At 34.9% G+C, this 25,780-nt stretch overlaps 1 protein-coding gene across 1 annotated transcript in view; it reads left to right on the forward strand.

Moving 5' to 3' along the window:
• Positions 1–10,175, forward strand: part of LOC131436212 (uncharacterized) — a 50,101-nt gene extending 39,926 nt beyond the window's left edge. The window contains exons 2-3 of the mRNA XM_058604826.1: positions 8,793–9,044; positions 9,099–10,175. Of these exons, the coding sequence (XP_058460809.1) occupies positions 8,793–9,044; positions 9,099–9,968 (1,122 nt within the window). The 3' untranslated portion in view covers positions 9,969–10,175. The remainder of the gene's footprint in view (positions 1–8,792; positions 9,045–9,098) is intronic.
• Positions 10,176–25,780: the final 15,605 nt, after the last annotated feature.

The raw sequence follows: 25,780 nt of genomic DNA on the forward strand, positions 1-25,780 counted from the left end.
GTACTCCGCAAAATCACTAGATTTATGCCGCATAATTCGTGAAACAAGAAAACAAACCCATTAACTACCACCTCACTGCGGTTATACTTTGGTTGATTGAGCCTTAATGTCATTAAAAGCTTCCCAGGGAGTACCAAAATCGGAGCAAATAAATAACACGCCATCCTCGGACCGCTCTCCGAAAAGTGCGCAAAAAGTTATTGTATTTCCTTTTCGCGCCGTAATTTGCATTAATACCCGTATAAGCAATTAAGATGGGATTTTTACTACCGTCGACAAATTCGCTTCAGGTGGGCCTCGTGTTTGCCGACTCAGTGTGGTTTGGCTTAGCGTCAGTGTCGAGGCGTCAACAAACAAATCGAATTTCACCTGGGGATGAAATTCTACTGAAAAAAAAGTGAGAAGACACTGGTGGCGAAGGTAATTTGTCACGCGCTTTCGTTTCAAAATTTTTACTGTTCTAATAAATACGACACAATATCGCGTAGGCGCGGTCAATGCGGCTTGCGGTCAGCTAAGCTGAGGCGGTTCAAGAAAAGGTGCGTTAATAATGGATAGAATTCTATTCCCGATAACGTCACTCATTCCTTTCATTCTACGTTGTAAATCAGTTTTATCGCACTGCTCTGTCGCACTGACAATTTGCCATCCCCGGAATGGCGTGATATTTAGCATGGAGACAACAACAGATTCGGCACGCTGCCAGCAGCAAGGCAACAGCGCTAAATAATTTCCAAGAACGTGCGAAACTTTCTCGACCATCGCCACCATAAAGCAGCATACTGACTGGCCACTGCTGCGAGAGGTGTCACTATGGGGAGGTTCTGGCGTTTTGGCAATGTCGCCAGTGATTTGTCCTCGGAAAGGACACCCGATCACAGTTCTGAATTTTATTTGTCTTTATTACTGGTGGTTACATTGAATGCCATGGAAAATTATGGAACCGTTTTCTGGATTTTATGACCTTCGACGGCATCACAGTCGAAATTTATCGAATTATCCTAGCTGTTAATTTAACTGCTTCTATTTTGAAATGTAATAAAATTATTTGACAGCAAGTTGGAATATTTGATTAAGGTTTCTACTTATTCAAGCGGTAGCGTTATAAGAATTTTCCGCTTTCCAGTATCATTCTGACCATCTATACATTGACAATTTTAACAATTCTTGTAAACATTCCACGAAAATCCCTGCAAATTCAAAGCAATACAGTGGAATTTCGTATATCGGGAATGGAAGCCAACCGGGACAGTAATTAGATGAATAAAACTGCAAAAAACTACCACCTAGACTACTGAGACTGCAGACCTCATACCGCAAATCTCGTTCAGACTTGTTTAACCTAGAATGCCTATAACCAGAGTGACGACAGCTGTTCGTTTGGAATGGTCGCTTTCAGTTCCAAACGAGCAAACGACCTGTCAATTACATTGTAAAGCTAACGACACTGCCAACATTTCGGATTAAATGTTTTGAATTGTTGCCAACATTACGGATAAGAAGTTGTCACTCTGGTTATAGGCACTCTAGTTTAGCTCATTTGTCTTCTTATTCTCTTTACTATGTTCTCCATTAAGGCAGGATAGTTAATATGTTCCTAGTTTCATAAATTTATTCTTCTTCCTTTTCGGTCTGTTACTCCTTAGCAGTGATTAAAAATAAAAATCGATTTCAATAGTTCAATGACCACGTAGTCTCATTGCAGTGTCAGAACTCTACGTTAGTTTACGAAGTTGTTAGGGGGGAGGGAGGTGGGGTGTTAAGTTTATGTGGGCTTATATTTGTTTTCAAAATGTTTTATGAAGACGTCTATATCCGAGTCCAAAACAATCCATCTCAAATAATATTATGTGTTTTATACGCTATTCTAAAATGTTTAGTTTAACCGTTAATCTTCACCCTATGCCAGAAAGATAGGACAAATGTGAAGGAATTAAATCGCGAATGGCTCAAGTCTCTTTTTGTGCGCTTTCTTTATACGTTTGTTATTCGAAGCTTTCATAAAAAAATTTCAAAATTATGCGGTTTTTATGCGATTATTGTTTTTCACGCGAATTTTCAAAGTATTGTGGATTTATTTTAAACGATTTATTTTAAACTTTTTTTACAAACCTACTTCGTAAAAAGAGGTTTTGACATACATCGAAAGCGATTTCCGACTCGGAAACTACTACAGTATGGGTATTTTCGGAACGGGGTTAATGAGTAGATGTCGGAAAACGATATTTGAGGTGGTTCTGAAATCCAAGATGGTCACTTCCGGTTGATTGATATTCCTTGAAAACCTTTGAAATCCGAATGTCGCCATCTTGGAATCCCGTTCCGAAAATACCCATATTGCAAGGGCTTCCAAGGAATATCAACCAACCGGAAGTCGCCGTCTTGAATTTCAAAACTACCTCAAACATCGTTTTCCGAAATCTACTCATCAATTCCGTTCCGAAGTTACCCATATAGTTAGGTGTTTTAAGTAATCTCAATAAACCGCAAGCCATGGCGGCTCAATGATTTGATGGCCTTGGATTTTGAAACGAGCCTAAACATCATTTTCTTGCATTTATTCTTCACATCCGTTGCGAAAATAGCCATTTGATGCGCGGTTTCCGCATTCATTACACAAAACTTTTTTTTACGAAATAAATTCCAAACAAACTTTTTTTACGAACCAAGTCCCAAATAACGCAAACTATAGTTGACTTGAATACTGGAGATCGAATGCCAGCTGGAATAGTAACCAGTTTTATTTCCGAATAGCCCAATTTTGTATTCTTCTCAGAATTCGTAAATGTGAATGTGTCAGAATTCTTAAAATTGCCCAGAAAAAAATTACTTTTAATAACTTGAACAAGTCTTGATAATTTGATTCTGTTTGATCATTAAAATAGCTTTCCAAAAGGAACGCTGAAGAATATTTTTTACTTAAAGTTATTGTAATATGAAATTTTTCATCACATTTTAAACCAAACTACGCGGTACGTTAACAAACATATTTTAATGAAACTTTATAATATAATATAATATAATATAATATAATATAATATAATATAATATAATATAATATAATATAATATAATATAATATAATATAATATAATATAATATAATATAATATAATATAATAAACTTAAACTTATTGTGTGACAATTGCGAAAACATTTTAAGGTGTTATAGCAAAGCGAGGACTTTCAAAGCATTTTTTTCTCATAAATTTTGTAACCTTACTTACCTAAACCTCCGTTCATGGTCGTTGAAGGGGGAGCAGTGGTTCTCTATTTACGCTCCCGTCCATTGGTTCGGCATCACTGTTGTCGGCGGAATAATCGTTATTTTTTGCCCAGACGTTGGGTAAGTTGTTAGCTGCAGCTGATGTACCTTGTTCTATAGGGGATACTGATGGTTTCGTTGAGGAGGATGCTTCATTGTTGCTAATGATTGTCTCCGATGTACTGGGTTTTTTGGGGTTGGTGTGGAGGGAGCGCTCTTGTCATTTTGTGCAGATGTCTTTTTGTGCAGTTTTTCATATGGTTTACCATAGTGAACAGCTTTTTGCAATATTGGCATGAGGCCAACTGATTGTCATAGGTAATAAGTGATTTGCACGGAACCCTTGTATCTTAGCCAAAAGTCACATAAGAAGGTATAGCCTTCTTCAAGCGCATGCGTAACGAACGTACGCCATTTGGAATACCAAGGAAAAAGTTCTTCCAGAAAGAATCTCTCCACCCTGGAACATAGTTTTGCGAATATAAGGATCACAGATGCTTGAGGGTAGATCATGCACACGCACTTCTACAGCACTATCTTCCATATATACTGGTATGTTGTACTTGATGTTTTCATGCTCCACATAGTGCACATTGTTATTGTCTTTAGTGAATTGAATTGCATCCAACTTTTTTTTTAAACTGGATGTAAACATTATTTACCTTGTTGTATTAAAGTAAATGCACACTATCAATATATTAATATTAGTATCAAGATCAGTGCGGTAAAACTTCAGTTTCAATCGAATAATATCAGAGGAAAATGAAATTTATGACCACTGATCTTAGGTTGAATAATCGTATCTAGTAATTTGAAGCTTCGCTTGTTCAATTTCAAGTGCAGTAGTCTAGCTGCTTCATTGTCTTCGCTGTTGCTAGTGAGTAATTCGGAATGAATAGAATTACAAATGGAATAAAGTATTAAAAAAAGAAAACTGGAGGAGAAAACTATCAATTTATGTAATTGTAATTCTGTAATTGTTATTTCAGCTATATGGTTTCCCAAGTAGCAATCCGCAACTAGTTCTGATACGGCTCAGTCCAAACGATGTTGCAACAAGAGCACGAACATGTTTTTTTTATATTATACTGGTTAAAATAAGGTGACAACAGTGTTTCTTTATGTCATAAACATTGAACTAACTATCATTTGTAAGTTATCGTTACTTGATTCTACTTAATCACAGCTATGCTTTTAGCTACTAGTTGAAAAAAGGTTTATTTTCCGTTGTGAAACCATTATAAATACGTAAGCGTATATGTCAATCGTTACTGTGACTTGATAAAGAAATAACATAGATATTATAAGATTATAACATACAATTTCCGCATTGATTCAGATAGTTATCGATAGGTTTTCCCAACGTGATGATAACGAAAATGCAACCTAAAATACATTTGTTGGCTTGAATATGGCGATCACACTATACAGGGTCCGCTAGTAACTTTTTTTTAAACATGCAATAAAACACAAACGGTTCATCCGATTTCAACATTTTTCATATTGAAGTACAATCCTTCCAGTTAATTGTGGAATATGATTTCATTCAAATGGCTGCCTCGGCTAGCCTTGCAGTACGCCATACGGTCGGCCCAGTTTTTTAGTACATTTTCGATTGTATGCAGCTTTATTTCAGCTATGGCTGCACGAATGTTGTCCTTCAAGGCTTGAATTGTCTCTGGCTTATCCACATAACACTTATCTCTGACAGCCCCCAAAGATAACAGTCTAACGGCGTCAAATCACAGCTCCGAGGCGGCCAAACGACATCCGAATTTCGACTGATAATTCGATCTTCGAAGACTGTGGCAGAAGATCGATCGTAGCGTTGGCTGTGTGGCACGGAGCGCCGTCTTGTTGGAACCAAATGGTGACCGTGGTGGCGGCTCCTACCTCTTTTTAGAAGAAAAATGACCCAATGATGCCGCCAGACCTAAATCCGCACCAAACCGTCACTCTCTGAGGATGCATTGGCTTCTCCATGATAACGTGCGGGTTTTCCGTCCCCCAGATGTGACAGTTTTGCTTATTAACATACCCGCCGAGATGAAAATGTGCCTCATCCGAGAATATGATTTTTTGGCACACATTCCGCAACATTACCATGATTTTTTTTGCACTATTTTCATGCGTTCCTCAAGCGTATAAACCACCATTTTTGTTCAGCGGAAGGATAAAACTAAGTCTCTGTCAAATCAGAAGTGACATTAAGGTTACCAATGTCGTAATAACCGCTAGTTCAAAAAAGAGTTAGATGGCGGACCCTGTATATTACAGCAGAAATTCCCCGAAATACTACAATTTAAAAAGTTTAGAAAATAGTTTTGAAGACTTCTGTTGTATAATACTACTACATTTATATACTACATTTGAGTTTAAGTTAAGGAAAATCTATCCATATATGAGAAAATTCATTTTATCATGTTCGATTATTATTGTCGGTACTTTCGGAACCGAAAGTTGGATATCGGCACAGTGACATTCGATTCATTCAACCATACACTAATATAACCTACAAATTTATTTACAATTATCTATAAAGATTTTAATAATAATGGAAAATGGAAAAATAATGTACCGACTTGAATAAAATTCAGTAGATAAATCATGGGACTATCCATGGTTTGTTTGGCTATAGACTTTCATAATTTGCTAGCTAGAGAAATTAACTAGAAAATATAAAGAGGAAGGTTATGAAAAATTATTCATTTTTATTTATAGTTATTCTTGAAACTGACATTTTTACACTAAGCACCCTACCTCCGGAAGCAGGGTTTAAACTGAATGAAAATTGGTATATTCTTTTGGTATCTTAAGACCTTTCATTTGAATCTAAGTTTGTGAAAATCGGTTCAGACACATCCGAGAAAAGTGAATGACATAATTTTCACGTTTTGAGTGCATATCACTCTGTAATTCTGGAACCGGAAGTCGGCTTCAAATGAAATTCAGGAACTTTGTATGGGACCATAAGATCTTTCATTTTGAATCTAAGTTTGTGATAATCGGTTCAGCCATCTCCGAGGAAAGTGAGTCACACACACATACACTCCGGGCCTGGGTTAAAAAGTCGGTTTTTGCAGTGATTGTATAGCCTTTCTATATGAGAAAGGCAAAACGAGTTGTTTTTCTCAGAGATGGCTTAGCCGATTGCAACAAGTTTAGGCTTGTTTGAAAGTTACTATTGGGCTGTTGATCAAATTGGAAAATCAAAGGGTTGTCACTTTTGGTTTCGGAGATATAATGGGATATGTGACGTAACCGACACAACGTGTTGCTTCTTTTACCACTCGATTTTCTCAGAAATGTCTGAATCAATTTAACAAACTTAGATTCGTTTGAAAGCTACTATTGGATTAGTGATTAAGATCGAAGATCGAGTGGTTGGCACTCCCGTTTCCGGAGATATAATATCAAAAGTGACGTAAGCGACTAACTGCACTTTTTGCATTGGCTTAAAATTCTCGGAAATAATCAACAAACTTCGATAAATTAAGGATTATTTAAAAGCTGCAATGTAGTTTGAAAAATTGTTTCATAGCATTCCTGGAGATTTAATCATGTATATATGACTTAACCGTACAAAACGTGTGCCAGAATTTCTCGACGATAGCTGAATCGAACTCTAAAGTTTTAAATACGTTTGAAAACTACTATTATATTATTAGATTGATAGGCTCACAACACGTCCGTTCTACACATAACTATCTCGCATCTTATCGGTTTTGATACATATATAGTGATTTTTACAATTTAAGAGTCACGATGAGTATCAAAACACACATGACACACTCATTGGACAGGACTCAGTTCTTCATTCGTTTCACTGTCAATTGAAACTCAGTTAAACCGTGCCTTCAATAGCTCCCATGAAATCACAAATATCTCTTTCGATTTAGTGAGTGATCTCTCGGTGAGCATTCCACTTGGTTGAAGATACTAGATGAACGGTAAACCAGTCTTGATAACTGAAATGTAAATCACAAAATGTGTCTAAATTTATTGCTTCCGCTTTTAATTTGTATACTTTGGAACACCCCTCAGTGTATTTCACAAAAACTATTGATTTACACTTGCTGGTGATACTTAGGAACTCAAATGAGAACAGCTATCTTCAATTTATTTTTCCGTATTTTAATTTTGTGTCATCGAGTTGATGATCAAATTTCACCGCACTGGTGGTCGTTTAGTAAATATGTGTTTTGATTAATCAATTATCGTCAATCGTCTGTATGTAGCAGAAACTTTATGTCTGCCTAGCGGTTTATGTTGAGCTGCTAGGTTACATAATAGTTCAGCATAAACTGTTATGTACTGACGAGTCTAAGACGAAACATAAAGTATAGAAATTGGTTATGTGCCCAATGCACAAAATAGGATAACCCCTAAATGGTCATGAAAGTGTTTCTCAGTCGTAGTTCAATGAAATATAAACTTGAATAAAATATATTGACACATTTTTGAATATATCAATATTTTCTTAAGTGAGCATATTATAACACTTTACCCTATCTAATTCTGAAATAATATCGCATATGTTGGTAGGAGCTGGATTAAAAGAGTCACACCCTGTCCTGTCGTTCGTAGTTACTCTTAGGGCAGCTTAGCTCTAGTTTGTAGCTAAACTTTTTCTCGATTTGTTGAAGGTTTTGTAATCAGAAATAATAAAAAGTGTAAGTTGTTATCTACATCGCTAGGACTATTGCAAAATCATTGTATTTCAAACAAATTTGATTAATATTGAAACGGATTCATTTATAAATGACGCCAACAAACGTGTAATCTTGATCTTTTTGATATTTTATTTAACATCACAGAAAGCGTTTTCAAATTCTCCAAAATAAAATTTACTGTATATTATAAATTTTATAGCGCAAATTTCATCTCATGAAAAAAAAAATTAACGCAGAAGAACAAAATAGTGCATAGCAGCTAACTAAAAAATTTTGATCTAATGGGATGATAACTTTCTCGATTAAAAAAACATTCCAAAATGCAAACAATTGCATGTTAGTACTGATAGAAAGTTTTATAGTCCATAAAACTTATCCTCAGAAAAGTTGGTATTTAAAGTAAGAAGATAATAGTAAATTGAACTGGATTTGAATATCGTTTTATGAGCAATCAAATGACAGTTGAAGAATATTCTCTAGAAGATCGTATTGGTAATCTGATTTTCACCAAAAATAAAATCGATTCATTTAAGGTTTTATTTCTGTTTGGCATGTCATTTTACCAACAAATTCCAAAAACTTTAAACCTTTTGATAAAAAGTTGCTCTGAAATAACTCGCATTTGATTGATGGCAACCTAAATTATTCGAACATAACACAAACTTGATTCCACTCTGTCATATCAGTTTAGCGAACCGTCATAACGACAATCAATTTGGATTAAAAAAAAAACAAAAAAAAAAAAAAATCAATTTGGATAATTTAGTAAACCTGTTTGTTCTACCAACAGTAAATCGATGTTCCGAACTCCACACTGGCTTACCGGTTTTCTTTTCCATCTCGCAAATAAATCTAGATCGCCGCACCCCAGCTCCTGTTCGCAGGCCGGATTCAACTGGTTAATTTGACACCGGAGGAAGCTCAAAGGTACATCACACAGCAAAGTTTGGACTTGCACTACGCGAAGCTTCTCGGCGAACAGCCTTTGGGCTACTTCCGAAACATTCCGGATCCGAAAGCGGGCAAGTTTTACCAGAACGGACGATTGATTGACAACCCGGAGGATTATGTGGAAGAAGCGTACGAAGCTTCACAATTCCACGGACAGGTTTGTCTAGGTTGCTTTCAACGATGACGGTTGGTTATATTTGTTTGATTTCAGGACGGCTTAGGGCGAGCCATGTTCGGTTATACCGACTACAATCAAGCTCGACTGGAAGCTCGCAACACAAACGGTGAAGTTCGGGGGTCCTACAAGTACATGGATCCATTCGGTCAGGAGATAGTGGTGCAGTACTGGTCTGACGCTCTGGGTTTTCATCAGATCGATAACCGACCGGAAATTGTTCTGGAACCGGTCACCGAGACACCAGAAGTTCGCGAAGCCCGAATCGCCCATTTGAAGGCTTGGGAGGAAGCAGCAAGCTTGGTTCACTCAGGAAAACCGATTAACAATTTAAACCGACCGGTTCAAAATGGCGTTGAAGAGGAGGATGACGAAGTAGTGGGTGCTCTTTCGAATCAACATCAAAGTCTTGTCCGGTACCCTAGCCTTCCCTACCAGGATCACATCTCCCCGGGAACAGGTCCAGCTGCTTCCAACGATGCCGTTGTTGTTGAGGCACAGCGTAACATCAAGAAACGTCAGAATGAAGAAGGTAGTGTTGAATCTGCTGATCAGGAACAGAAAGAGGAACCACATTACGATCCGAAGGGATTTTTCTATAAATTTGAATATCCAGTTTTCAACATTATTCAGTCCGAAGCAGCTAGGGCTCGCACGCAGAACCAAAAGGTCAAGCGATCGAATCCGGAACCGAAAGTCAACGATGAAATTATTGTCGAAGCAGCACCTATTGAAGACCCTAAAACAGACAAGAAATCTACTCCTCAGGAAGCGAGTCCATTGGAGAAACCAGTGTTTGAAGACACGCGAGTTTCGTTCAAGGCGGTGCAGACCGGAGAACAGCTGATTGCCGCCGTTCATGACGTGCAGGTGTCCCCAAAACAGAAGGGTAGCAGCGCTCAGTGATGGTACTTTCAGCCGATTTGTTGGAATAGTAATTTGGCTTGAAAATTATGTGTACAGTGCAAGAGATCTCTTCCTTCAACAAACGATTTATTAATAAATAAACAGAAAAGAACGCAAAAACCTGAGCAGCGAAATTCAAACGAAAGAGAATAAAATTTCCAATAAAAAATTTGATTGGCAGACAATAAAGCAAAACCTGAAAATGTATTTTCGGATTGATGTTTGTTTACGGATTGAGAATCAAAGCTCCCTGTTTCTGTCGGCTAAGGAGGCAATAAAGTGTATTTACGAGATGAATTGCATTTTGATGATATTTCATGATTAGATTGATATTTGCGTTTGCCTTGCGTTGCCTAAAACGTGCAGCTAAAAATAGACATGTTTTGGCGGGGTGCTTATTGCAATTGTATCATTAGTGCACTTATTCGGAGTTTTCTAACAAATATCAACAGGTACGTGTTAAAAAAGTTGTTTTAAGAATATTCACAGAAAAAAAAAGTTACAACAACTTTTACGATTATAGAATCGAAATATATTTGAGTCATGTTTTTTGCTTTTGATAAATTTGCAAAAAACTTACCATAAAGACGGGACTCCTTCAGGACTTTTCACATGTCAGGTTAGCCTATTTTTACAATTTTGCTACTCCGAATATGAAACACGATACAGAACTCAACTTACTTGAACAGAACCCACATGCATGTTCAACTTTGCACGGTCGCTACGTAGTGCAACTCTGATTCGCTTCTCTGTGACATCCTCCCGCAAGACAACACTCCATTTATCTAATTTACCATCTGTCTTCCTGCTGGATACTTCAGATTTTAATTGTGTCGCGTCTGCACTAGTACGCAGTATTCTGGAATACGGTGTTACGATCGCATTCATCAACATCAATCATTTTACACTCTGCAAAATAGACAAATATATCTTCAGCGAATTTTAGTTTTTGATACACTGGTTAATAATATCGATTTCCTTATGTTATTGAAAATAAAAAAATAACGTTCTACTAAAAACAAAATCAGCAGTCGTAATGTTGGGCAGTAAAACAACCGTTCTTATCAAAGGAATTCTTAGAGTCAGATGCAAATACTACATTTCATTTACGGTCGTTCTATCACAGCGATATTGATACTCTGTATCCTTTCAGCGCAACGGATTCCGTCGAATGGCATAGTTTCGTTTGAAAGAAAACGATGTGAGTTCTGTTTCAAAATATTTGATCGCTTTCGGAACCGCTATATTTCAATTAAATGTGCTCGTAAAAAAAATTATCAAAATTTACAAACTAGAAGCGATTACCGAATAGTTTCAAAGTGCTTGCTCCTTTATACATTGTCACTTATTATAAAAAAATCGTGAAATTGAAGATTTTAGAATTTATCACTCGTAATTCCGGAATCGAAGTTTGAATCCGGGGACGGGTATAGCGTGATGGGTTAGTCGATGCCTTTCACGCAGCCCACCTGGGTTCGATACCCAACCCCGCACATAGGGTCAGAAAACTTTTCTGGACGGAAGAGGTGAATGACCTTAAGGTTAAAACCTCTATAATCGAAAACAAAAAAAAAGCTTGAATCCGGACAATGGGACTATATGATAAGAGAAAGGTAGAAGTCGATCTCTTTAAACCTAAGTTTACGTCTGTGAAAATCGATTTGGCCATCTTGAAAAAACGTGAGTGAGATATTTTTTTGCAATTTTAGGTCACTATTTCCAACACTACCGAAACCGGATTCAGATGACCGGAATAGCCGAAGTTGGTTCGTTTGCCAACAACAAAAAAGACCTAAAAATTGGAACAGTTTTGAACCTAGATTTATTGTCTCATATCATGTTCTATTTAGAATAAACCAAATAAGCGAAATCTTACAAACAAAACGAACCTGCGTTTCTGTTACTTTTGCATAAGTAGGTCATAACATAGAAAATGTAGTATTGACATTACTTTACTCTTTCGTCCGTTCTTTTCATAAAATTTGCTATCAACAGCAGCACTGTATTTTACCAATATCACACACCAGTAGCAGACATCCGTAACCGTTTCGTTTTTTATACAGCGTGTACGACATAGAACAAAGTACGCATCGTTCGTGTTGTGTTTTCTTCTTCCATGTTGCGCGTACCGGTGTTGTACATATTGTCATTCTTTATGACGGTTTGAAAACTTTGACTCTCATCGCCCTGTAATTGTGGAACCAGAAGTCGGATCAGGATGATATTCCACAGTAACTTTTTAAAACAAGAGCTTTATTTTACAGTATGATTTATGGAAATCGGTTCAAGCAAGGCTGAGAAATGGAACAGAGTTCTATTTTTAAAGTTTTTCCTCACTGCCTTCAGTGATTCCGGAACAAGAAAAGAGGGGGAGGGCAGTAGTGGCGAATTAAGGTTTATATGCTCAAAAACTAATAAGTTCTGCAAACTAGAAGAATGTATCAGAAAGTTTGATGAGAATTGTACCTGGTTTTGACCATCGTTCGTGAAAAAATACTCATGAAATTGATAATTTTACACTTATCATGCTTCAGTTCCGAAACCGGAAATTGGATCCGGATAAAATGTTCTAGAATTTTTTAGGAAACTATAAGACCTTTCATTCTAATTTTAGATTGTGATAATAGGTATGCATGCAATTGAGTGCAAATTTATGTTTAACACTCCAAATACCAAGCCCGAAAAAAAGTTGGAACGATAACTTTGAGCTATCATAGCTCAGCTGTTTTTTAACGGATCTCACTAAATATTTCACCCTCGAATGTTATACAGTTCGTAGATTATTTTAGGTATATCATTATTGACAATCGGTTAGAAAAAATCAATGAAAATGTGATTTTTCCCGTTCCAGGTTTTTTTTCAGGCGCAAAAATGCCCTATCTGCTACCTAATTTTGTTTCCTTTGGCATCAACGTCGCGACTGAATATTGTGAGCTTCAAATTTATCGCGTCATAACTTTGTTGATTGTCAACCGATTTTCGAAATTTGTTCATCATTGGAATGGTACTAGTTTCAGAAATAAAATGCACTAAACATACGTAAAATAGAGTTGTCTACCTAAATTTATAGAGAAAACTGTAAACAGAAGACCACAAAAGATGGGATTTTTTACAATGGTCGTAAATATCTCTGAATTCAAAGCGATGACCTATATGTTTTTATATTATAGATTATTCGATTGCTAGTCAACCCAGCTACAATTTATGCTAAGCTGACGTTTTTGCACCATCAAAAACAACCTGAAAATATACAGTGTAAATGTAAATATTGACAAATATAACAAAAAATACACTTTTTATATACTTAATTAGTATGCAGTAAATGCTTAAATTCATTAGCATTAACTGCATGTTCGAACTTGTTTTTTATTCATACCAAAACGCGTTATACTCTGTGGACTTTGTTTTTGAGAAGATACTACAAACAACAGACTTTACTACATTTTATTCATACGGCCCATTGTCTCGCAAGCTCTTTGTGCATCCCTTCATCACAACTGCTTTGATGAAGAGCGAAATATAAATCAAGCAATGTTTACAACAACGGCTAGAACCAATGACTCGAAGCCATGGGAATCTTACTGCTTTCTGATTATGCGAAATAAACAGCAAAATAGTATACCACCAAAACTGTTACATTTGTTCCTAAAACATGAACCAATCAATTTAGATTTTTTTTTCGTAGACGAAAACTCTCAGGCATCATAGGAAACTTTTATGAAATTTCACCTAATTTCTTGAGATCTTTTTGAAACAAAATCAAACAATATTTTTTCCTAAATAGTAGTTGATTTCTTTTGCGATGGGTTAGTATGTAAAATACTCAGTTCAAGTTCTACTTTCTTATTGTACAAAGCCATCGCAAATATTAAGAATTTCCGTTTTATCTAAAAACTAAAAATCTATTGGTGAAATTAAAATTATGAGTCTCTAAGAATTATAGTTTCTATTGATTGCAAACAATAGAAGTATGAAAACATATTTCGATACAATAAAATCTCAATTTACGCGAAATTTAATTTACGCACCCACGACTTTGCGCGTAAATTGAGGTTAGAGTGTATACTGAAACGTTGAAGGCATAACTGAAATTTCCGATCCTGCACCGATTTTTTAGATTCTACGGAAATGTTGGACAAATTCAAAATTGTAGTAGATATCAATTGAGTTTGCTTTATATGTAAATTGATTTCAAAATATAAAAAATTATAAATTATATTAATCAATAACGTAACTGTTCTGGCTTGAAATTTTTAGGCAATATATTTCCGCTGATAGAAATTGAATGTATTTCTACCAATTTTTTTAGTTGCTTTAAGAGAATACATAATTTTATTCATCAAAACAATCTTTATGATAATGATTCTAACAATTTGGAGCAAAAAATGTACAAGTCATCGCTTTCATTTTTGATTTTTATGTTGAAAATATTTTTTTTGTAATATTTGTCAATATTTACATTTACATTGTATATTTTCAGGTTGTTTTTGATGGTGCAAAAACGTCAGCTTAGCATAAATTGTAGCTGGGCTGACTAGCAATCGAATAATGTATAAAAACATATAGGTCATCGCTTTGAATTCAGAGATAATTACGACCATTGTAAAAAATCCCACTTTTTTGTAGTCTTCTGTTTACAGTTTTCTCTATAACTTTAGGTAGACAACTCTATTTTACGTATGTTTTAGTGCATTTAATTTTTTTTTATTTTATAGTACCATTCCAATGGTGAACAAATTTCGAAGATCGGTTGACTAACAACAAAGTTATGACGCGAGAAAGTTGAAGTTCTCAAACTTCTATTCACAATGCTGGTGCCGCATAAATGCAGATAGGGCATGTTTTGTGCGTGAAAAAAAACTTGGAACGGGAAAAATCACATTTTCATTGATTTTTCCTAACTGATTGTCAATAACGACATACTTAAAATAATCTGCGAACTGCACAAAATTCGAAAATTTTGTAAAATTTATTGAGATCAATTGAAAAACAGCTGAGCTATGACAGCTCAAATTACCGTTCCAACTTTTTTTGAGGCTTGGTGCTTCGCGTAACTTTTTGAGGCTTGGTATTAGGAGTGTTAACGTGGGAGTCTGCGGGCAACTATTATGGTTTTAAAGGGATTCGGAGTTACTGGTACTGATACTCATACTGAAAACGTGCACACAGTTTCATTCAGATCAGAGTATGTGAAGTTTGCTGGCCTGCCACCTCTTTTCTGGAATTGATTTATATGCCTAAAATTTTCCGAGTCAGGCCAATAACTTTTCTACTATGGAGCAATGGTATGAAGCTAAATCGCATCTTAATAGAGGTTTCTGATCATGCTGTCTTAAGAACGGTAAACATTCAGTATTGTCAGTGAAATATTGTCCTGGCAATTGCATTACAATCGCTTTGTTGTAGGCTTCAAAGTCAATGACACAGCACCAGTATTTTATTATAAATTTCGAGAATTTTTAGGCACACGTTTTGGTAACACTGTGCAGGTGTCAGTTGAACAAAATTTGTTCGCGAATCGTTTGTCGATTTTCTTCGACATCTCTACCGAAATCATAAATTACGCATATTTGAAAAACCACTTAGAAATACTCAAAATATTGAAAAAAATTAGTTTTCTGTACTCGATATACAGTAATATTTTTGGCATTTCTGTTTCCTGTATTCACAGAAAACAAATAGTCTAGGAACAGTTCCACAATTCAGCCACCACCAGTGCACTGTGATAAACGCCGGCATCACAAACACTTAATTTACATGTGCTTTCGTCACCATGAATTTCAGCTTATCGTCTCCGCAACTGCCTCGGTCCCGGTCCTCCGCCGGTCACCCGTGGTTCGAGAGTTGCCGCAGTAAAATAAACGGCCGACTGCATGCCAGGAACTGTGTTATTTACGTCGTTTCCTTTACTGCAACGATATTAATCACGGTCCGTAAGAAGGTAAGTAAGTAATAAAGTAGGCATACCAACCGTGAGGAACTGCCGTGACCTATTCAAATGAAAACGAAATAGTTTTAGACATTGTAAGTAAGACCTCTGCCGAATGGAAATTCGATAGGATAGCTTAAGCAGTAAAAACAAAAAACACGAAAATAAACTTATCGCCGTTTTGACTAGGTAGGGAGAAAAAGTTCGCAATGTGGACAACAAAACCTAATGAACCCGAGAAATGTTCAAAACTGCAATTATGATTAAAACATGATTTATATTCAATTCAAATAGGCGTTTGTTGTGGTGACATTTCTGCTTATCATTTTGGCAAAAGAAAAGTGAAATCATTTCCCACCGGAACAAGCTAATGGCGAAAATGTTCGGTGCTCTCTGCGCTTGGTACCGCCGTTATGCTGTAAAGCGACATAATAAGTAATGTGGTGCCAGTTTGGGAGCACATTTATGCGTGAGATAATCAACTACAAGCGGTCGTCTTTTGAGCAGCAGTTTTATAGCAGCAAGAGCAACAAGGTAATTCGAGTCAATCATCGGATCGTACCAAATGTCCGAAGCAGTCAGCCTAGTTGGTCTTTGGTGGTTTGCTGTGAGGTTTCGGTGACCAGCGCGGTAATTTCCCAGTTTAATTTCCCCTAGCTTCTACTCTATTGTTTGTTTGACTGGCGGTTTGGTAATGACGTTATAAGTTGTAGGTGTGATTATGATTAATTCAACGGGTAGCATACTACCAGGTTCAAAGTGAATTTATGGCGGCATGTTTCGGAACGTGCAACAGGTAAAGCAAAATGGATTGTACAGTGCTTATGCGGAGATGAAAGTAAGTAAGAGTTGGATATCAATTTCGAGTGAATTTAGCCGGTACGGCAGAAACAACCCCCATTTATCTAACTAATCGCGTTCAATTATTCAATGAACGATTCAAGCGGATTGATGTTTCTCGTTTATTTTGATAGCCAGGAGGTTGGATCTTTCAGGGTTAGAACTCAAAAAATGTGAGGAACACTGAATGATTCGTGGTTTTCAAATTGTTTCCACGCTGTATGGTAAAATATGGTTGGTCACGCATGAACTTTGTTATAATGAGAACTTACTGAAACTTGTGAGATATTCCTAATTGTCTTCAGAATCGTTGAAAACATTTTCTTATGTGTTTGTTTGTATTTATATATTCTCGTGTAAACTCCAAGCATCTTGAAGCTGCCCTCGATATACAGTGAAAACAGAGAAGAATTAGAATTTATCATTTTCTCGCCAGGTTCGTAGTTCGTGGAAGCATTTGTTTCTGAACAAAAGATATGAAAATACATCAACTGATTGAGGTTTTTCAGTGGCATTGAACCGATAATTTTGCTTTTCAACGCAACCACTAACGTTTGGTTTTATCTTAATTGGTTTTCACAATTAAGAATTTATTTTGAATGTAAAGCTGAACAAGCTCAGCGCATTTTTTTGGTGTGTACTTTTCCATGATAAGATTGTCTTGGAATGACGCTTCGAACGCGATATGCCATCAGTCGATCTGACAATTCTGTCAAAAGTTATTTGGTTGCACGATGCCACTTCAAGAAGCAAGACTCTTCGCAAGCGTATGAGAATGTCAACAATGTGTGCGTGAAAACCAATTCCGGCGCTTCTTTTTCTGTTTTTAATTAATTATTTTCCATATGGTTAAAAAATAAACCAATCGGTTCATTCTGCTTAAAATTTCAATTCAAGAAAAGCTAAAATCTTAGTCTAAAACTCTTCCGTTTAACTTAAAACTGCTCGAGCAAAATTATTTCAGTTTCAGCTTACTTCCACTAACACATTTGATTAGCAACAAACACATTCCTATGCCCAAGTAGCAAATGTAACTTTTTGAAATTTCAAGAGGTTCTACAATTGTTTTAGAATTGTTTTTTATGTTAGATAAGCTCAGAAACATTTTCAAATATATTAAAATCGGTGGTGCAACTTATCACTGTTAAGTTTTACAACACTACTCAAAAAATCACTATCGAACAATTTAAGGTACATCTGAAACAATTGTGCAGCAAATCACCAACTTGCTCACGTTGCACTAGTAGTTATAGAAGCTCAGCAAAAATTTTCACATCGTCATGTAAAATCGAAGTAACTAAAACAATTGTTCAACTTATCAAAAAAATTTTAAAATGACTGTCATGATTGTATCGGACACAATAAACGTCGAAATTGCTATAAATCTCTCGTGAAGGCGAAATTAGCGAAATTATGTTTTCCGCACGTCACAAAATGTTAAGCCGAATTGAAAACCTCGCAGTAAAAATAATGCAGATTTCTTCATTTTTAGAAACACAATTCGAAACTTTCAAATATGTTGTACCAGATTTATTTGCTTGAAATGAACGCAAAACTTGGCGACATGAGAATATTATCATAAAAGTTTCAGAAATAGTAATGCTGTATTTATGCATGCTGTATTTATGCAATGAAAACAAAAAACAATGAGATAATTTGTATCCGATTTTTATCTCGCGAAAAAAATGAACAGACTTGACATCACTTTTTAAAGATAGTGAAAGAAAAGTTAAGTTCATCATAGTTGAGCTTGAGCAACTTGTTTTTGCAACTAAAGCATACCTGCAGTGTGTATCACAAAAGTCGGGTTCACTAAGATGAATGATTAAATTATATTGTTGTTTAAGTCAACTAGTTTGATAAATATAAAAACATCTATTTTGATAAAAATAAAAACAAAAATTTTTCTTTTCAATATTTACACGTTTGTATTTTCTTTTATTTAGGTGAAATAAATCATTACGTTGGATGAACCTTTTTTTTTTTCAACACACTGATATCCTCGATGCCATATTGAAAAATATTGAAGTAAAATTCATTTCAAGATTTTTCAGATTAATTGAAACATCAATATGATTAAAATCGTCTGAAAAGGTGTATGAATGTTTGATAGCTTTCTTATACATATTTTGAACACTATTCCGATCATATTCATTGAAAAGAATAGATTGTTATTTTCATAGAAATTGATGTGCAATCATCGAAATACGTACATTCGAAGGCACTTGAAAATTTCAGGCGTACTAAGACATGTTTCACCATAAAAAGGCAGTTCGTTGTCGATTTACTATTTACTAAAACATAAAAGATCAATTCTACAAAATGTAGTATTACTATTTATTTATGTGCAGAATATTTTTAAAGTTCCATGTTTGTGTTACGAGCAGTTGTTTTGAAAATCAAATGTGAAACTTATCCATTAGAGATTATGTTTGCTATTTTTTTGTAAACATCAATTCAATTCTTGTTTACATTACGTCGTAGTTTCACAATCGTTTTTTCGCTGATTTAATTGCTGTATTTGTAATGGGGTCGATGCGATGAGTTTTTGTATTAGTTGCACAATAATTGTGAATAAATGTTCGTAACAACGAAAGAACTTAAGGGGGGTGACGTTCAGTCGTTCAACAAAATAAATTCAAATGTTTTGCATGATAAAAAGCATCATTCGAACAACATTTCGCAATTTTTTCGTGGAAAAATATTGAGAAATAGGTCGGTGAAGAGGTATTTTGAAGACGCTTCTCAAAAATCATGATTTGCTTTGTCCACTGTATCTCAGCGCAGACTAATCAGAAGTGAACAAATGAATGCAGCATAGTTAGAGAAGAAGTTTTTCTAGACTCCAACGTTTCTGTTTGATTTTTTAGTTTTCATTTTATTTTTGGTAGTTGTTCAAAGTGAAAACTACGATTTTTTACGACAAAATCCGCCATTTTGTAGCTGTTAAACTTTCCCAAAGTAACAAACAACGAAAAGGAAAACGTTGGGGTCTGGTTTTTTATCTGTAGAAAATGTGTGCAAAATTTCAAAAAAATGGTGCAGTAGTTTTTGAATGACGATGGATACGGACTTTCAAAATCTGCTTTCGAGAAAAACGCGTTTGAAGTTTTTTGTCTACAAAATCAATGGAAACAATTAATTACTCCAAAGAGCCCGCAGGGTCGTCTAACATTTTCAAAAAATCATATTTTTTCTTTCATAATTTATTATAACGAAACACTTTGAGAATGTTTTGTCAAGTTTTGAAGTCAATCGAAGTAGAAATTTTAGGCCTGTGCGCCGAGCTCTTGCTTCTTTGCAGAATGAGATAGCCATAGATAAAGGTCCATAACTTCCAGAGTTTCGTTCCAAAATGCTTGAAAATTGCACAGAAAATTCTTGAAATGTTTTTCTACAAGAAAACATGCAGAAAATAATAAATGATTTTTCAAACGAGTTAGGCCCTACCCGGCCCATAAAGATATGTTGCACAACCAAGAAAAAATGCGCTTTTTCCATAACACAACAGTTACTAGAATAGTAATATAAACTAATTTGATAAATTTCACAATCAGTAGAAAAATACAGAACAGCAACTTAACGTATTGCTTGGGTATCGGTATCCTCTTGCAGAAATTATTGTGATATAAAGATTTACGTACCTACTTACGTACGCGGGTTTACTTATAACCCGCAAAATAGGAACCTTTAATTTAACAGGCTAACAGCAATGGACATGAAATGTTGTCGTAAAACTATTTTCCAGACGTTTTCTTTCAACGATATAAGAGGTGAGACCTTCCAACACTTTTGAAAAATCACCTCTGTCTTCTTTGTATTTTCTTATAGCAAAACATTTCAAGAATATTTTGTTAAATTTTCAAGCATATCGGAGCCAAGATCTGGAAGTTAACAAAACTTTAGGTAGATTTTGAAATTTGATTTATGATGATTTCTAGCTAGAATCTGATTTTTTTTCCCTTAAAAATAAACATTGTTGTTTGTTTGATTTGATTCAAAATTTTTGTCTAATCAAATGAAAACAAAAATTTGTTTCGGCTGTTTTATTGTTCAAATCACGCGCGTATACAGGGCGATGTTTTATGGGTTTAAACCCCCAACCGCACCCCTTCTCCCCCCCCCCCCTTCAGAAACTCAAGAAATTATTAGGGGATTTTTCCGGAAAACTGCTTTTGTAACAGAAAAGATTTAGTTTTGTTTATTTTGTGTAGTGCAATCTAATACAAATGCATTGAAACAGTGTTGCTAACTTTTTTATTAGGGACTTAAAATCTTAAAATGTAAGCAATTTTCCATCAAAAGTTGGTGAAAAAGCTGATCAAAACTGATATTTCATCGAGAAAGTCAGGCTTAACATTCATTTGAGAATAAATTATTGTTAAAAAAACGATTGTTTGAAACTCAATCCTGCAAGCCACTTTGATGAACTGGGTGCACTGCATATATGAATACATAGATCTATGACATACGTACCAAATAAAATGTACGTAATATACAAATTACCAACACAAGTTAACTTGGTTTACTCTTGATCCCTAAATGGCCCAGCCGTGTACAAAGCATAAACTACTGATTTTTCAAGCCAGTTGACGTTGTTAGAGCTTCGACATTGTAGGGTTCCTAAAATCAGTAGCATTTTTCACTATTCATGCAGTCGTCCTGAACACCGATGAATCGACTGGAGAGTCTGTTAAAAAAGAAGGTCAAATTTTGCATCGAAAAAGTGCTTTTGCTTTGCTGTTTGATTGTTAATTTACTCTTTCATATTAGGAATCGTTAATTTCCAATCTGGTCATTCGCTTTGTTCATCAATAAATTGTTCAGTCCAGACGTTTTCTTTTAACGATATAAGGGGTGAGACCTTCCAACACTTTTGAAAAATCACCTCTGTTTTCTTTGTATTTTCTTAAAGCAAACCATTGCAAGAATATTTTGTTAAATTTTCAAGCATATCGGAGCCAAGATCTGGAAGTTATGGAACTTTATCTTTGCTTATCTCATACACGCAGAGAAATGCAGCACGTTTGAAATAACAAAACTGTAATTAGATTTTTAAATTTGATTTATGAAGATTTGAATCATAATTTTTGTCTAATCAAATGGAAAAAATATTTGTTCCGGCTGTTTTATTGTTCAAATCAGGCGCGCATACAGAGGGACGTTTTATGGGTTATAACCCCCCAGCGCCCCCTCCCCCCCCCCTCAGAAACTCAAGAAATTATTATGGGATACAGGGGCTAGTCCGGATACGTGGTTAAACCGGACAGCTTAAATAACATATATTATAAACCTGCTATTATCTCGATTCATGGATTGACTTTGTCATCGCGCTTGGAGATGACGCAGTAGAAATGGCTTGGTTTAATGGATGTTTCCAAAGAGTATCCGATTTAGCCCATGTATCCTTTATATTATGAAAAGACCACCCGCAATTTTTTCTGTGTGCGTGCCTGATTAAAATAAACTATCTATTTATTACATATCATCCAATGTTGAGTTGATGTTATCGTCAATATCTATGTTGATTCAATTCTATCATACCATATATCAAGAATCAAGAAAAAAGGTTCAGTTTATCTATGATTTTATTTGTGTAATGATACAACTAAGTTTATTGTTTAAATTCAATTTCCTAGGAGGGTATCAACAATTCAAGCGTTTGTATTGATATTCAATCATAATTTTCAAAATGGCATAACATTACATAATTTAATTACAATTACATAACAAGCTAATAAGTTAAAAAGAAATCATTTTATTCTTAAAAACAAACAAAAATGTGTGATTATAACAAACATTTATTTTATTTATTTATTTCATTTTTTCATTTATTTCAACTAAAATGTTTGTAAATTTCAAATGTTACAATTATTAACTTATTGACTGAACTATTATTAACTATTATTAACTGAAATTAGTTCATTGAAAATAAATTTTTCAAATTCAATTTACTGTCAAATTGTCTCGAACGCACAAGTAAAATATTTGTTATTTTTATCAAAATAGGGATTGAAACAAACTAAAAATTAATTATCATGTTTTATAGTTTCAGGCAGCAATATTTACTATATCAAATCAGATTTTCTTTTGTCACTATTTCAATAAAAAAAACCGTTGCATGGAACCCAAATTTAGTTTTCTTTACAATTTTTTTCTCTGTGTGCACTGTGAAGAGGCTCGGCGTAAAAGTTCTGCTTCGATTAAGTTGAGAATTTAATAAAACAAAGAAATAATACGATATTTTTAAAGTTTTAGACGCTACTCGCTCAAAAGAAAAATAAATTGTTTCCTTCGATTTTGTAAACTATGAACTTTGAACGCGTTTTTTTGAAAGCATGTCCATCGTCATTCAAAAACTATGTCCATCAACATTTTGTTAAATTTTGCACATTTTTTATACATGTAAAATACCAGATCCAAATGTTTTTTTTTTCGTTTTTTGTTACTCTAGAGAGGTTTTACAGATACAAAATGGCGGGTTTTTTCTTGGAAAATTATTGTTTTGACTTCAAACAACCACAAAAAAATAAATAAGTTGAATTAAACAAAAACGCGAGGGGGCGACACTAAAAAACTGCACTTCGCTTCGATTAGGCTTTTTTACGCTGCATACGATCATGTACGCTTTCCTTCTCTTTGATACACATAATAACGGTTGAATATGGATCGTCCTTTCTTGGGGTTTTGCTGGTTAAAAACATAACCATGGAGATATGATGTATCGTAATAAGCAAAGTAACCTGAAAATTGCAAATGTCACATGAAGAAAAATATAATTTCAAAGACTGAAGTTTTTTATTTTTCAAAGAACAATGGTATTAAATTTAAATAAAATGATGATATTTTTTATATCATTAATTTTCAGGAGCAGTCAAACATGTGAAACGATTTTTAGAGATGCTCGCTCTTTCACTTCGACCGAATCAACGATTGTGAATTTTACAATTCAAGGATTCGAATCTAGGTTGAACAAAATTCAAACAAAACGTTTTAGAGCTGATTGAAAACTATGGATCATTGAACATAAGTTGTTATGTTTCTCATATGGAGAAGGCAACACTAGAATCCGATGATATTGTATACTACCCGGAAAAAATGCAGCGTTCATCGAAAACTTCAAGAAAACTTTATATAGATTTCGTTGTATGATTATTGTTTCGTCTAAATATAATTATTCGATGAATTACTCTCCTATACACAATAAAAAGCAGTTTTTTATGTGAAAATTGTTCATGAAATAGCATAAAAGGTGAAAAAAATCCTACTATAAAGTAATTTTCTTCAAAAATTTCGTTATGTGAAATGTATAGTTTGCTGTTAATATGTATTAAAGTAAAAAATTGTTACAATTTATATAAGATTTTCAATAACATATTTAATAAAAACAGTTTTATTCGGTTTTGCTTCAGTATTAATGGAAAACGTTTCTAAGCATAAAAATGGTAAGTCTTACCATCTGACAAAATATAAAACCAGTTTAATATCACAGACAGAGATATGTTCGGGTAAACCTTCAAAGGGCTACAATAAATTGAAATATATTCCATCTTCATGCTCCCGGCTACTAAGAAACCAAATTTTCAATGTTGTTTAACCCTAATTTTATTTTACCAATCAGCTGACGAATCCATGTTGACACTCAGTGAATGTCAAGACCAGTAACAGAAACTTTTTAAGAGATCATATGCGAAAAGCAATTGAATTTGGTCGCAATGAAAATCCGGATCTGTCAGTAAGAAAACTTGAAAAACCAGAAGGACACGAAAGTGAAGTAAATATTGCCGAAGAGACCCTTTTCTTCGGTACGTCAAAATAAAAATGTATCCAACTTTCGAACAGTAAACAAGGAAATATATCGTGAAGAATGCCTAAAGAAACGATTAATACCATTCCTATGCAGTCATGTCGCCTATTCTGGTGTGCTTTAGCATCTTGGTATCATGCTTTGGGATTTTTTATAAAGGGATTATCCATCCACAACCACATTCTCTTCGCATGGATCGCTCTCACGCGCTCTCGCCTAAATACACCCATGTGACCACTGGCGCGTGCTGGTGAGCGTGACTAAATTTACAGAAAGTAGCGCTGGTCTTTCTATGAAAATTTTTTTCTCATCAAGGAAAAACTAAATTTCAACAGTAAATTGCGTTTTAGCTGAATATGCGGGCCCCACGCTTCTCTTCTGCATCCACCTCAGAGAATTTTAGAGCATTGCTCTAGCAATTTGGTGTGATCCAGTCCTAGAGGTGAAAGAAAATAAACACGCGCTTTCATGATGCGTGCATACTTTGCATGTGTCTCTGCTCTTGAAGAGAGAACTCTCTCAATACAAACAACAAGCTACAAGTACAGAAAAAAAATCAAAAATTGGGAACAAAAGTAGATAAATTGGTTACAGAGAAATCTGCGTAGGCCCTTATCTTAAAAGTTCGCAGTTTCTTCATGCAACGTTATTAAGTAACGAACAAGCATGTAATGTGAAAAATTCTGAAATTATTAGTAAAACAATCAGCGTTTTCAAACACAAAATTTAATTTTGTCATATTTCCATATTTTTTCCTGGAAAGCACGAACTTTTCTTCACAACATATCCAAAACTTGAAAAAAGACGGAAAGGTAATGTCAGAGACATAAGTGGAGAACGTGAATAGGTATAAAATTGAAAACTGACCGACAGTTCATTAATTGTGCCAATTTGACAACTTTTACTACTTCGCTTTCACAACTGTGCACTGAGGCAAAGAATATATGGAATTTCATTATGATTTTGTATAGTTTTAAGCCACAAGAACATCGTATGCGAATCATAAGACCGCCTTATGAAGTCACGAAAATTTGAATTCCAATAAAAAAGCCTTATGAAATTGAAATTTCACAATGAAACATTGTGAAACATTTCTATGACACCATTTATTTATTTTCACCAGAATTGCACAAGAACTGAATTAAGGAACTAAATTCGGAACCTGAGACTGGCCTCGAATTCAGTAGTAAAATCCAGATTCGGAACTAAGATCAAAAATACAGTTATTGAATTTAG

This window comes from Malaya genurostris, chromosome 3 (genome assembly GCF_030247185.1).
Source record: "Malaya genurostris strain Urasoe2022 chromosome 3, Malgen_1.1, whole genome shotgun sequence".
Classification (NCBI taxonomy): domain Eukaryota; kingdom Metazoa; phylum Arthropoda; class Insecta; order Diptera; family Culicidae; genus Malaya; species Malaya genurostris.